Source organism: Calypte anna, chromosome 11 (genome assembly GCF_003957555.1).
Source record: "Calypte anna isolate BGI_N300 chromosome 11, bCalAnn1_v1.p, whole genome shotgun sequence".
Lineage (NCBI taxonomy): Eukaryota > Metazoa > Chordata > Aves > Apodiformes > Trochilidae > Calypte > Calypte anna.
In genome coordinates this window covers 18,791,533-18,804,092 of record NC_044257.1, presented here as the reverse complement: position 1 = coordinate 18,804,092, position 12,560 = coordinate 18,791,533, and the positions used below count along the sequence as shown (strand labels likewise).

At 50.7% G+C, this 12,560-nt stretch overlaps 2 protein-coding genes across 5 annotated transcripts in view; one reads left to right on the top strand and one right to left on the bottom strand.

Annotated features, from left to right (window-relative positions):
- Positions 1–193: 193 nt before the first annotated feature.
- On the bottom strand, positions 194–3,182 carry TRAPPC2L (trafficking protein particle complex 2 like). Its single transcript, XM_030457555.1, has 5 exons — positions 3,129–3,182; positions 1,988–2,160; positions 1,271–1,358; positions 1,074–1,153; positions 194–369 (listed from the first exon to the last, which is right to left on the bottom strand). The coding sequence occupies exons 1-5, from the start codon at positions 3,159–3,161 to the stop codon at positions 324–326; spliced, it is 420 nt and encodes a 139-aa protein (XP_030313415.1). The 5' UTR covers positions 3,162–3,182; the 3' UTR covers positions 194–323.
- Positions 3,183–3,256: 74 nt separating this feature from the next.
- The window catches only part of GALNS (galactosamine (N-acetyl)-6-sulfatase), a 42,583-nt gene continuing 33,279 nt past the window's right edge, over positions 3,257–12,560 (top strand). For 3 of the 4 annotated variants that reach the window (XR_003988014.1, XM_030457543.1, XM_030457544.1), the window contains exons 1-5: positions 3,257–3,394; positions 6,349–6,472; positions 7,682–7,756; positions 8,529–8,631; positions 11,377–11,520. Coding sequence is in view for 3 of the 4 variants with exons in the window: in XM_030457543.1 (XP_030313403.1) it covers positions 3,296–3,394; positions 6,349–6,472; positions 7,682–7,756; positions 8,529–8,631; positions 11,377–11,520 (545 nt within the window). In the remaining variant the exon portion in view is untranslated. The remainder of the gene's footprint in view (positions 3,395–6,348; positions 6,473–7,681; positions 7,757–8,528; positions 8,632–11,376; positions 11,521–12,560) is intronic. The other variant, XM_030457545.1, reaches the window with a different exon arrangement.

Genomic DNA, 12,560 nt, shown 5'->3' with positions numbered 1-12,560 from the left:
GAGCTGCTGCACTTCCAGAGAGCTCAATTTCTCCAGAAACACTGGAGCTGCACAGAGGCAGAGCTGGACACGTTTCTGTGGGGAGCAAAACCTCCTCTCTGAGCTTCCCAAAGGAGGAGCTGGCTCTCACCTGATTCCTGAAGGGACTCGAGTGCTCTCCTCAGGTTTGCTGGAGCAGAAACCCATGCAGACCTTGCAGGTGTGGAGTTTATTTTACACAGAATAACTTTAAAATCTGACAGAGAACAAAGACAAAATATATACATCCCTTTGCAGGCAGCCTCCTGGACAGGGGGAGTGTTCTCAAGGCTGGGGTGAGAGCCTCAGCACACCTGCATCATCATGGAGTTCACCATGTTATCAAAAGCCCTGGAGAGAGAGAAGAAAACAGAATATTCTAAGGAAGCAGCTAGTTCTGCACAGCAGAGCTTGTAACAAACCTACCCATGCCTCTGACTAACAAGCTGGTGTTCCCCAAGCTGAAGTTTTACCTCTTTAATGTGCTCTCTGCAGTAAATAATGATTTTTAATGAAGCTGAAGTAAGGTCAGGTCTTACCCTGGCTGCAGAGCTGCCTCAGCCAAGTGTAAAAGTTGTTGTTCTTCCCTAGGCAGCAAAACCTCATTATTAACATTCCCTCTGGGATTCCAGAGGACAAACAGGAGGTGCTGGTTCTCACAGGTGAGGAGTTCCAGACACTGAATTTCCTGAATTTCCCTGGCCAAGTGCTGCTGTTTGCTCTCTCCAACCTGCCCTATGGTTCTGCTTGTACTTATGAAACAGGATTTTTTTTTTTTCCTCCCCCAGAAACATTCACTCAGTGTTTCCAGCAGCAGTTCTGGGATGGGAGTGAGAGCCCAGTGCAACTTCTGATGAGATTCTCACTGTCCTTTTGTGCAGCCTTAGCCCAAACTCCACACATGGACATCTGAGCTGGGCACCCACCCAGGGGTTATGCTCTTGGTCCTGTGCCATGACAGTGTCGCCCAAACCAGGACAGACAGCTACACCACAAGCTCTGGAAAGAGTCAGAATCATAGAGGTGACAAAGATGAGGATGATGACCCCACTCACCTGGAATGGATACGGTCCCCAGGGTTATAGAAAGGGTTACACATGATGTCTGTGTAGGAGTTGTGCAGCTTCCGGAACATCTGAAAGAGGATTGGCATTTAATTAATGCTTTTAAATGGGGTTTTTTTCCCCCTTCTCAGCCCTTTTAGGAGGCAGGGGAAGCAGCAAAGGTTGTGCTTGAGCCTTCCTGCACTCACGCTGCGGATCTCGTTGTCTCTCAGAGCTGTGTTTGAGGAATCCACCACCATCACAAACTTCACCTTGGAGTTGGTCACGTAGCCATAGCTGCCCAGCTGTTAAGGGGCCCCTGCCTGGCACACCAGGGCCTGGCACAGCAGCTCCAGCAAGGCTGCAACCTGCTCAGAGAAACAGCAGGTACCAGGAGGGGCTGAGCTCTTAAACCTTCACTCCCCTCGATTTCTGCTTCTGACAACCCCAAGTTGCCCTGCACGTTCAGAAGCAGCCTCCCCACTGGCTGTTTTGGGGAGGGTTTCTCATTAAAAGTTTTTTTTTGTTTGTTTGGGTTCTTTTGGGGGAGTGGGGGGGAGGAATTCTCATTAAAAGGATTTTTTTTGGTTTGGTTTTTTTTTTTGGGGGGGGGGAAGGAAAGCACAAACAGTGACCTGGAGATTTTCTGCTCTCAGTGACAGAGCAGAGACTTCAGAAATGAACAAGCAGTTCAGGAGAGCCCAGAGATCAGGTCTGCTGGTAACCTCCACCTGGGGGATTCAGAGAAAAAGCCCAAGAGAAGCTCAAATAATGTTTTTAAGAGGAGACTGAATGTGGCACTCAGTGCCATGCTCTGGGAACCACAGTGGGGGGGGAGGATCAAGGGTTGGACACTTCCAACCCGGATGGTTCTGTAACTCTGGGGACTTAAACCCCCTGGGGAGAGCAAGGCACGGGAAGGATACACCTTGTAGTCTTCTGTGGGGTAGAGGAGCCCGAGGTAGAGTTCCCTCTGATCCACCAGAGCCTTGCCCAGGGCAGAGATCTTCTCATCCACCACATCCAGGGAGGTGTGCACGGTGTAGTGGAACTTCAGCTCGTTCTCCGTGGGCACACTCCGGATGTAGAGAGGATAGTTCTGGGGGGAAGCATAAAACCTCCCTTAAATCGGGGTTTCCACACCCAGGAGCAGTGCTGGGGGGAGCAAGCTGCCCCCTCAGCCCTCAGGGTGTAAAACTGAGCTGGGTGCTGCTCACAGGGCCCCCCAGAACACCTCCCAGTGCCTGGGGAGCAGCCCTGTGCCCACACCCCCCAGCAGAGGTGTTCACAGGGGTCCCACACAAAGCTCCACCAGAAATCCCCTCTCCTAGCAGCAGCACCCCACAGGGGACCCCCCTACACCATCCCTGCCACCCCAGCTCCCTCTGCCCTGCCTGCATCCTGCTGCAGCCCCCCCCAAGCCCCCAGACCCACCCCTGCTCCCCTCATCACCCCCCCAGCCCTGCTCAGAACCCCCAAACCTCAGACCCTGACTCACTCCCCTCACCCCTCATCAGGCCCCAGGGTCCCCCCCAAAGCCTGAGGCCTGGCCCTGCTCCCCTCACCCCCACCCCACTCCCTATAACCCCCCTCAGTTCCTATAACCCCCCCCTCAGTTCCTATAACCCCCCCCGTCCCAGTCCTTATAGGTTCCCCCAGCCCCTATACCTTCCTCAGTCCCTATTACCCCACTCCCCCAGCCTCTATGACCCCCCCGAACTCCCGTAGCCCCCTAGCCCCTATAACCCCCTCTCAATCCCTATAACCCCCCAGACCCTATACCCCCCCACTTCCTATGACCCCCCCCAGCCCCTATAACCCCCCCCTCAGTTCCTATAACCCCCTCAGGTCCCTATACCCCCCTCAGTCCCTATTACCCCACCCCCCCAGCCCCTATAACCCCCCCAGTCCCAGTCCTTATAGCCCCCCCGTCCCTATGACCCCCCTCTCAATCCCTATAACCCCCCAGCCCCTGTAACCCCCCCCAGCCCCTATAACCCCCCAACCTCCATAGCCCCCCAGCCCCTGTACCCCCAGTCCCTATAGCCCCCCCAGCCCCCTCCCCACCTCCTTGCCGATCACAGCGATGCACACCGCCATCTTGGCCCCGCCCCCTTCCCAGGCCCCGCCCCCTTCCCCCGAACCCCTTTTTAAAGTCCCCGCCCCTCACGTGACCTCTGGGGCTCCTCCCTCTCGTCACGTGACCGGCGGGTGGGCGCCCGCGCGCGGTTGCCATGGCGAGGGCGGCGCTGGCGCTGCTGGGCCTGGGCCTGGGCCTGTGCTGGGCCCTGAGCCCCCCGAGCCCCAACATCCTCATCCTCCTCATGGATGATGTGAGTAGGGGCGCCGGGGTGGGAGGGGATGTGGGGCGGGGTTCCAGTCCCCAGATTGGGGTTGGGTTCCCGGGCAGGGGTGTGGGGATCCTGGAGGCCCCTTCTGCCCTGTGGTTCTGTAGGCTGGCAGGGCGTGGGGGCTGAGGGGGAGTCACTTTGGGGGGTGTGTGTGTGGGGTGACACTGAGGGGGGGTCTGTTTTATGGTTGGAAGGAGCAAGCTGCCATCTCACCACTCAGCTGGGTGCTGCCTGGGGAGCAGCCCTGTGCCTACACCCCACAGCAGAGGTGTTCGCAGAGGTGTCCCCAGAGAGGGGCCCTGGATCCTGGGAAGGGGTCAGGGTGGCTAAGGGAAGCTGGGGCTTTGGCTACACGGGCTGTCAGGGTGTGGGGGCTGAGCAGGGCTGAGGGGGTGACCCTGAGGGGGGTCTGTTTGTGGTCACCTGTCCCCAGAGAAGGGTTCTTGGGAAGGGGTCAGTGTGGCTTTAAGGAGGGCAAGGGAAAATGGAGCTCTAGGGAGTGCTTGTTACAGAGTGTGGGCTGGGGGGGAGTTGGATTTGGGGTGACAGCAGAGCCCTGGTGGGGAGGAGGGGTCCTGGGGCTGGTGGAGGGGGTGCTGTGGTACCCCCCCCTCCTCCAGGCCCTGGGAATGGGGGCTTGGTGGGACATGGGATGAGCAGCAGAGCCTTGGGGGCAGAGCTGAGCTGCTCTCTGGAACCTTTTGCTGATGTCTGGGAAAGGGGCTCCTGCAGCCATGGGGGGTGGGGGAGGCTCCTGAGCTCCTGGGCTGGGTCTAAAGCTGAGCCAGTGCTGGGGCAGAGCCTTTAGAGAGAGGTTCCAGCAAGTTGGCTCCCTTTGTCTTACACATCAGTCATTTTCTGGATGTTCTCCAGGGCCTGGCAGGGCTTGGGAGTGTGTCCTGGGCATTGTGTGGGCCAGGGCAGGGGCTGTGCTGTGGGTCATGGGCAGTGATTCAGGCAGAGCTCACGGGGCCATGTGATGGGCTGGAAAAGTTTGATGGAAGCAAGCAGGAATATTTGAATCAGTTTAAATACAAGGCTCAGGGGCTTTCTTTTTTGAGTCCTTCCCAGATTTTGTTTAAAAAAAAAAAAAAGAGGTGAGGAATTGGAAGGAAGATCCAGCCCCCTGCCCTGTTCTGCTTCAGGGTGACCTGCACTGGAGACACTGCAGAATTTAATGCAGACCTCTTGGTATTCCCTGCAGAAAACAGCAGAACCTTCCCAGATCTAGAGATAAGAAGCAATCACAGATTTGTATCCAACTAAAAGCCTTTTACACCCTGTAGGGTCTCAGGAAGGAAACATTTCCAACATGTGCTGCCATCTGCACGTTTTGATTCTCATCTGGTATTTTCATGTCAGTTTTTGGGGTGTGTTTGTAGCAGCACTGTGTCCAAGAGCTATTGAGGGGGGGTAGGGTGGGACTCAGGGGGTGGCTGAGTTCTTCTTCCCTCTTTGGCTTTGTCCTCTCAGTCCCACACAGCTGCCTGGCTGCTATTCTCATGGTGCTTCTCTGCTCCTGTACAAGGTAATTCCCTTGGGAGCCTTGTTTCCCTGGCCAGGTGAGCCTCCAGCAGTCCATCTCTGTTCCATTCAGGAATATTTCCCCTCAGTCTGGCATTTCTTTTCAAGGTGAAGGCTCCTTGGGACAGTGATTTTCCTGTTCTCAAGTGTTGGTGCAGCAGGAGAGGTGGTGAGGGCAGAGCCTGATGGGAGCTCCTGTGAATATTGATTTATTTGATAAGCTGCTCATTAAAAGTAAATCTCTGCTCCTTTTCCTTTGATCCTTCAGTAACTTCTGTCACTGTCACTGTGCCTGAATCACAGCAACATGATTTTCTCTTCCCCTTTTCCCTCCTTGTATAAAGACACAGGAGAACTGGGAACTTGGCAGTGATGGCCATGAGTTCATTTTCATTCCCCACCCTGGTGTGAGGTGCTGCCATTTGACTGCTGCTCTGCTCCAACCTCAGCACCCAGCTCTGCAGCCTGCCAACAATTCTCCTTCCCAAAGTGCAGCCCTGCAGTGCCAGCACTGGGCTCCCAGATGGGACCAGGCAGATGGTCCCCTAAAGATCTCAGTGCATGATGCCCTCCACATCAGGTGCTCACCTGAAGTCTCTCTGTAGTCAAGGAAGTTATTGCCTTTTTTAAAGCAGAATTGCTCATTAACTTCTTCCCTTCTGGAACCTTCTGGCTTAAGTCACTTTTATTTGCATTACTCCCAGTAATGGGGATTTCAGCCCTGAATGCAGACAAGGGGTTGGTAATGGTGCTCCTGGGGTGTGACCTCTCAGAACTAGGAGGCTGAGGATGAAACCACCCTCTGGTAAATGAGCAGTGTGACAGGAGATGCCCCTGGCAGGTTTCTGTCTAGGGCTTGCTCTTGAGCTCAGAGCTTTCCCTGGCCTTTAGCTGGGTGGATGCAGCAGCCTCACCCCAGGTCAGGCAGCAGGACATGGAGCCAGGGACTGAAGGATGTCAGCCTGGCAGCTCTACAGCACCACTCAGCATTCTGTAACTCCCTTCCCTTCCCATCATCTTCCCATCATCTTCCCATCATCTTCCCATCATCTTCCCATCATCTTCCCATCATCTTCCCATCATCTTCCCATCATCTTCCCATCATCTTCCCATCATCTTCCCATCTTCCTTCCCCTTCCTCTTCCCCTTCCCCGCTGCCCACTCTTCAGGCACCTGGGAGAAGCCACGAGGGTTCTTGTCCAGTCAGCTCCAAGTGAACCCTGATGGCTTCCCTCAGCAGTGACCTCAGGACTTGGTTTCTGTCAGGAATTTGCTTCCCTTGCTCCACAGGGTGGGGAAAGATAATTTTTATCCTGTTGGTGGGGTGTTCCCTCAGGAGCTGAGAGATGAGGGGCTGCACTCCAGTGCTGCTGTGGTGCCACTCAACACCTTGGGGTGTGTTCTTTCCACAGATGGGTTGGGGTGATTTGGGAGCTTTTGGAGAGCCTTCTAAGGAGACTCCTAACTTAGACCAGATGGCTTCTGAAGGGATGCTTTTCCTGGACTTTTATTCTGCCAGCCCACTCTGCTCTCCATGTAAGTAAAGTTCAGTCTCCAGCTAACACCTGTGGAGAAGCTGGGATGTGTGCCAGCCCCTGGCAACCCAACAAGTGGTTACCTCAGGGCAGAGTTTGGATTTGGTGCTTTGATCTGCTGGTTTGCTGCCTTTTTAGTTGTGTTTTGATGGGGAAACCTACAATCTTTGGTGAATACAAAGCAGTGTTTAGTGAACAGATCAATCCAGCTAAAGCATTCTGCATTCTGGTTTTGTGTCCCAGCCTCAGACATCACTTTTTTTTTTTTTCCATCTTTCTTTTGGGATAAACAGACAAAGCAGTATTTAAATTGCTGCTGAATATATTTTGTACATAGTTTGGTGAGACTCTCATGCAAGGATTGGCAGCATTGTTGTATCCTGCTTTTGACCCTGGTGGCTTGCAGGATTCTTGGGGAAGGGACAAAAGAGATAAAAGAAACGTTTGGCTCTGGGAGAGACAGATATTTTATCCCTGTTGTTTTTTTCTCTGGGGTTTTGTGTTTTGCTATTGTTTTTTGGGTTGGTTTGTTGGGTTTTTTTCTTCCTCAAACCTGATTGGCATCCAGGAACTGAAACAAAAATGAGGATCTGGAGCTTTTTTTACCCAGGCTTTCCTTGTGGATATAATTTGTCAGTGTGCTGGTGTCATCCTTGCTCAGAAAAGGCATTTAAAATATGCTGGTGTCCTAAGTCCAGTGGTGAACTTAAACAGCAGTTTAAGTGTTTCCTGCAGTCAGGACCTGACTTTTATTGCCAAACCTGGATGTGGGCAGCTCTTTCTTCACTGTGATGTGCCTTTTGTTCAGGCAAACTTGAAAGCCCAGCCTGGAGCACATCAGCAGCTTGTGTTCCCATCTCCTCTGACATTTACATGTCAGGTATTGCTTCCAGAGTTCCTGAGATGCTGCTACATGGACTAGTGAAAGTCATTACTCTTCAGCAGTGGGTAATTTAACAGAGGGGCTTAATTTCTGATGGGTTTGTGCTGGAGTAAGTCAGAGGGTGTTGTGCCAGACCCTGCCTGTCTCTGGGGCTCTCTGGAGAGAGGGGAATTGCTGCCTGTTCTGATGGCAGTGACCTTAGTAGTGGCTGTGGCCAAGTGGCACTGATCTGCTTCAGTCAGAGCATTGTCCTTAGCCTTAAAATGACAACACTGACATTAATCAGAGAGTGCATGGACAGTAAAAGGGTTTTGTTGTCCCTTGCAGCCAGGGCAGCACTGCTGACGGGCCGTCTCCCGGTGAGGAATGGCTTTTACACCACCAATGCACATGCCAGAAACGGTACAGGCTTCATTCCTCATTCCTCTTCCTCTCTTGATTTCCCCTTGTGCCCCTTAGGAAGTTTTGCTTTGAACTAAAGTGATCTTCCCTGATAGATCTCCCAGCCTAGCACAAAAAGGTTGCTGTGTGAGCAGCCGCTAAGAATTTATTGCTTCCCCTTCATGGAGCAGAAAACCTCCTCAAATGAAGAGCCACGAAGGAGGCTGGTGGGTCCCTTTGCCTCTGCTGCCTGAGAAGTGGTTCCTCTGGGCAGTCTAATTGGTGCCTGGTGAAAGAAAGTCCCCTGGGGTGCATGCTGACACCCAAAGCACAAGCTGCTCACAGTTTTAGTTGGCAGCTGGGTTGCTCACCGTGTTTGGCCGTGGCAGTTTTGTAGCACTGGTGCTCCTAGGGAAGGTGAGCAGCTCAGAACATTCCTGGGTTGGTTTGGGTCCCAGTGTGCCTGGCTCTCTGCACCCTGATCACTCACACCTCTGCTTCTCAAGGGCCAGAGAACTGTGGGCTGAGGGGAGACACTTCATTTCTTTCAGCTTTTGCAGCCTGAGAGAGTTTATCCATCACTTGAGCTGGGAAAAATCCCTTTGATCTCTCCCAATCCACTTGCTCTCTTCATCTCATGGCCTGGGAGGATTTCCAAAAAGTGATACTGCTGGGACTTCATACTGACTGCTATTTCTGACCCCAGTAATAATGCTTCTGATGATGTGCAGTCACGAGCTGTTTGCTCTGGTGTTTGGAAGAGCTGGAAAGATATTTTGTTTGTTTTATGCAGCCTACACACCACAGGATATAGTAGGAGGAATCCCAGATTCTGAATTACTGCTTCCAGAGCTGCTGAAGAAAGCTGGCTACGTCAACAAGATCATTGGCAAATGGTAAACTTATTTTAAGAGCTCTTGCTCTGAGATTTCAGGACGTGTGGGTATGAATTGTGAAGGAGCAGCACAACAACCAGAACTGCAGGGGATAAAACCCAACCCTGTTTGGAGCTTCTGAAATCTGTGGTGGATCTTCCTCCTCTGGTGTGATCAGTTTCTGAACTGAGCTCATACACACACCTTCACACAGAGCTGCAGGGAGTTTGGATGGGGATATATGTGTATATATGTTTATAAACCTGTCCAGTCCTTGTGCTTTCATCCAGGGATCATGCTACCTCATCAAAACCCACCAAGATGTTCTGTGGGAACTTGTCTTCAGCACCCATGTGCTTTTTGTCCTTGGCCTCTGCTAGGTGTTGGGGTTTTTGTTAACAGTGTAGACTAAATTGTGAAAGCTTCTTTTTGGAGGGTAGAGGTATAGAAACAGAGACTCAGCCATCCCCAGGGCTACACTGGAGATTGTTTATCTAGTGCAGGAGATCAGTTGATACCAGGTGTCTTAAGATCAGGATAGTTGGTACCAGGTGTTTTAAAAGATGACTTTCATGGAAGTGTAATGGAATCTCTGCAGAGGATGCAGCAGAACTTCTGAAAAAAAAACCCTGTGTGTTGCAATGTCTGCAAAGAACCAGAAGGGAAAAGCCCAGAAGATACTTGGATCCAAGCAGCAGGGTGGAATCACCAGCTTATTAGTTGAAATTGGTACAATTTGAATTTCAAATGTGCCTTGTGGGCTGTAATGGAATCCCTTGGGGCCTGGGGATGTCTGAACAGTTGATTCCCAGTTTGGAACTGTGCAGTGATAATAAAGGAATGAATCAATAGCAACTTCCAAAGTCTGTAGACACCAGAGGAGTGCTGCTCATTAGCTGAGGCATTGGTAACAAATGTGGGCAGGAGCAGCACTGGGGGGAACTGTTTAGGGCAGTACTGGGACAGAATTTATTTAAGAGTTTCCTGAAGTTAGGGAAGAGTGAGTTTAAACTGTGGTCAGGTCCATGGGTGCTGCTGAGATCTGAAAGGAAGCAAAGGAACCTAAGACAGTGAATTATTTATCACCACAAATGCAACCAGCAGAGTGGCCATGAGGAATCAGATCACTGAGCTGAACACAATCAGCTGCAGTTCAGGGCTAATAAATGTAAATTCATACACCCAGGGAAAAGAAATAAACGAGGCAAACACAGATTGGTTCCAGGCAGTTCTTTGGAAAACAGCAAGGCTTGGGAAGACCTGGAGCTGTCAGCAAGAAGCAGATGCATCTGGATGTGCAGTGAGCTCTCCTTGTGCTCCCAGGCAGGGCTGGGTAGTGATGCTGCACAGTGGCATCACTTGTGCACCCACCTGCTGCCTAGAAAAGTGTCAAGAAATGCAAAGTACAGGAGGTGAATTGGAGTCTGATCTGAGCCATGCGTGGAATTTCAGGGCTTTTAAAGGTTTTTAAGCTTTCCAGCAGGAGATTTTTATACCCTTTCAATATCTGTTTTTAAAACTTTTCAGGGTGTCCTGTGATGGTGAGTTTCACAGTTCAATTGTAGGTTTGCAAGCCAAGTATTTTCCGTGGCTGGTTTGGAATTTGTTGCATTTCATTTCAACATTTCTCTATTTTCCTGTGTTGCAAGAGGCAGAGAATAATCAGCAGCTTAGTAATTATTTGGTACCTTTTTCAAATGTCTTCCTCTGCAATTTCTCTCAGGGCTTTCTTTGAATTAAATATCTTTTCCATGTCTCCTGTGAGAGGAAAACACCCAGGAACAGCTTTGTATTAGCATGTATATAAATGAGGCAGGAGTAAAACCCTTCAGGTCAGACTTGCAGTTTTAGTTCCACCACCAAGATATGAATGTAGCTGGAATAAGGATTCTTGTCCACTATGACTCATTTTGAAAGAGCTCACAATAACACCCTGGATCATTATGCTTCAGGTAATGCATTTTGTGCCCTTCATGTTCCAAAAGTGATGGCACCAAATGGACAGGTTCCAGGTGCATGCTGGGGAGTGGGAGCTGGAATGATTAAATAAACATTAACCTACAAAGATCTCTTGGAGACTGGGAGAGGATGGACATGCTGTGTCTCCAAGATAGCAGAAATAAAGGCAATGGAGACAATAGGAGTTGGAGATTAGAGAGGAGCTTCATCTTCAAGTCAAGGATGGAGAATTCTCAAGCTGCTTGGTGGACTGGAGCTGTCAGCAGGAGTAGTTGAGTGGTTTTTATGTTCTCATGAACATAAAGAGCTCTCTCTCCTTTACATTCAGGTCTCTCCATACCATTTTGGCAGCATGAATTCTCCATAAGGGCAATGCAGATATAATGGTACCTTTTTCACAAGCTTTACCTTGTGGTTTTATAGGTTAGTGGCATAGAAGTGACTTGTCAGAGGTCAGGAGGGTGATGTAAAGCACTGGGAGTGTCCTTGCAGTGGCTTTGGGCAGTGTTGTCATCAGTCCAGATCATGGAGACAACCTGGGAGAAGAGAGCAGCAGAAGGAAATAATGGAAACCAGAGACTGGGCAGCAGTTTAAACTGGGATCTGTGGAAGCACTGGAGTGAGCCTGCATGGATGTGCTTGCAAGGAGTATGAGAAGGATCAAGCCCGTGCTCTGCAGTCATTTATTTGATTAAAATGCTTGAAGTTTTTGGTTCTTAGGCAAAGACTGTTTTCTTGCATGCCTTTCTGGTGAGATGATTCTTTGCTTCTTTGCAGCAGAATTTTAACTCATCTTTTTGTTTCTAGGCATCTGGGTCACAGGCCCCACTTCCACCCCCTGAAGCACGGGTTTGATGAATGGTTTGGGTCCCCAAACTGTCATTTTGGGCCTTTTGATAACAGAGCACTGCCCAACATCCCCGTGTACCGGGACTGGGAGATGATTGGCAGGTAACTCAGCTCCTTGCCTGCTAATGTGATGTTGTTTGCTTTCCCTGCTGAGATTACAGTGCTGGAAGATAAGTGCTAGTGCTGCAAACCCTTTTTTGGTGAGAAGGGGTTGGCAAAAAGAGCAGCTGCTTCAGAGGGCTGGTTGGGGGTGATCTACAGGTGCTTCAGTCTGTCTGGAGCACTTCTATAGCATGTCAAGTATCCAGCCTCACAAGGCCTGGGGGAGTTCTTATTAATTTAGGGAATGAATGGAAAGCTTTGTAGGAAAAGGCAGCCAGAAGCAGGAGGTCCAGGTCAGCCACCAAGAGGTGTGTGAACTTCACATCTTGGGGAGGAAGCAAGGACAGAATTCCCTGGGTGAGGAACAGGGTTTGGAGGCAGTGCTGGCAGCAGAGGGAATTCCAGCTCTGTTGCTTCTCAGCTGTGGTTGTGGCACTCAAACTTCTCTGCTTCTGACTGCTCCAGGCAAAGCTGGAGACCCCCAGACCTGGTTCTGTGCCAGTGATGCCCTCAGAGAGCAGGCATGGGAGCTGACTAACTTTGTGCTGAACTCCTAAACCACTTTCTGTAGGAGTCTTGCCTCCCTCAGCTCTACCTCACCTTCTCAATTTTAAAGCTGCAGCTCATTAAAGATGAAGTTAAGTGTTTGGTTCTGAGCCTCAAAGATCTGAGCACCAATGCCAAGCTGTGTGTGAGCATCTTGGGGTGTGACTGCTCTCTCCCAGGGGTGTTTGCTTATCCTGTCATGCCCTGAAGGCTTCTTGTGGTGATTTCACTCCAGTACTTCCCTTGGAAGCTGGTTCCATTCTGTGCTGAAAGACCTCTTTATTCCTTCCCTTCTTGTGTGTAAGAACCTTTTGTCTCTTTCCATAACTGCACTCAGTGCAGCCCATTCACTCCAGAGCCTGCTGTCAGTTCTCTTGCTGCTCCTCTCCTGAGGGCAGCCCCACACCTTTATTTGCTGAATTGGTGTCCAAAGATACTTCTAACATAACATTTTCAGTGCAGCCCAAGTTCTGACTCTAGGATTGCTCTGTTTC

What these genes read in the sequence shown, in the direction of transcription:
- TRAPPC2L (XM_030457555.1), bottom strand. Translation starts at nt 3,161, where the DNA reads ATGGCGGTGTGCATCGCTGTGATCGGCAAGGAG. An exon ending in TCGCTGTGATCGGCAAGGAG is followed by an intron (nt 2,161 to 3,128) that starts GTGGGGAGGGGG and finishes GCTTCCCCCCAG; the next exon opens with AACTATCCTCTCTACATCCG. An exon ending in CCCACAGAAGACTACAAGGT is followed by an intron (nt 1,359 to 1,987) that starts GTATCCTTCCCG and finishes ACAGCTGGGCAG; the next exon opens with CTATGGCTACGTGACCAACT.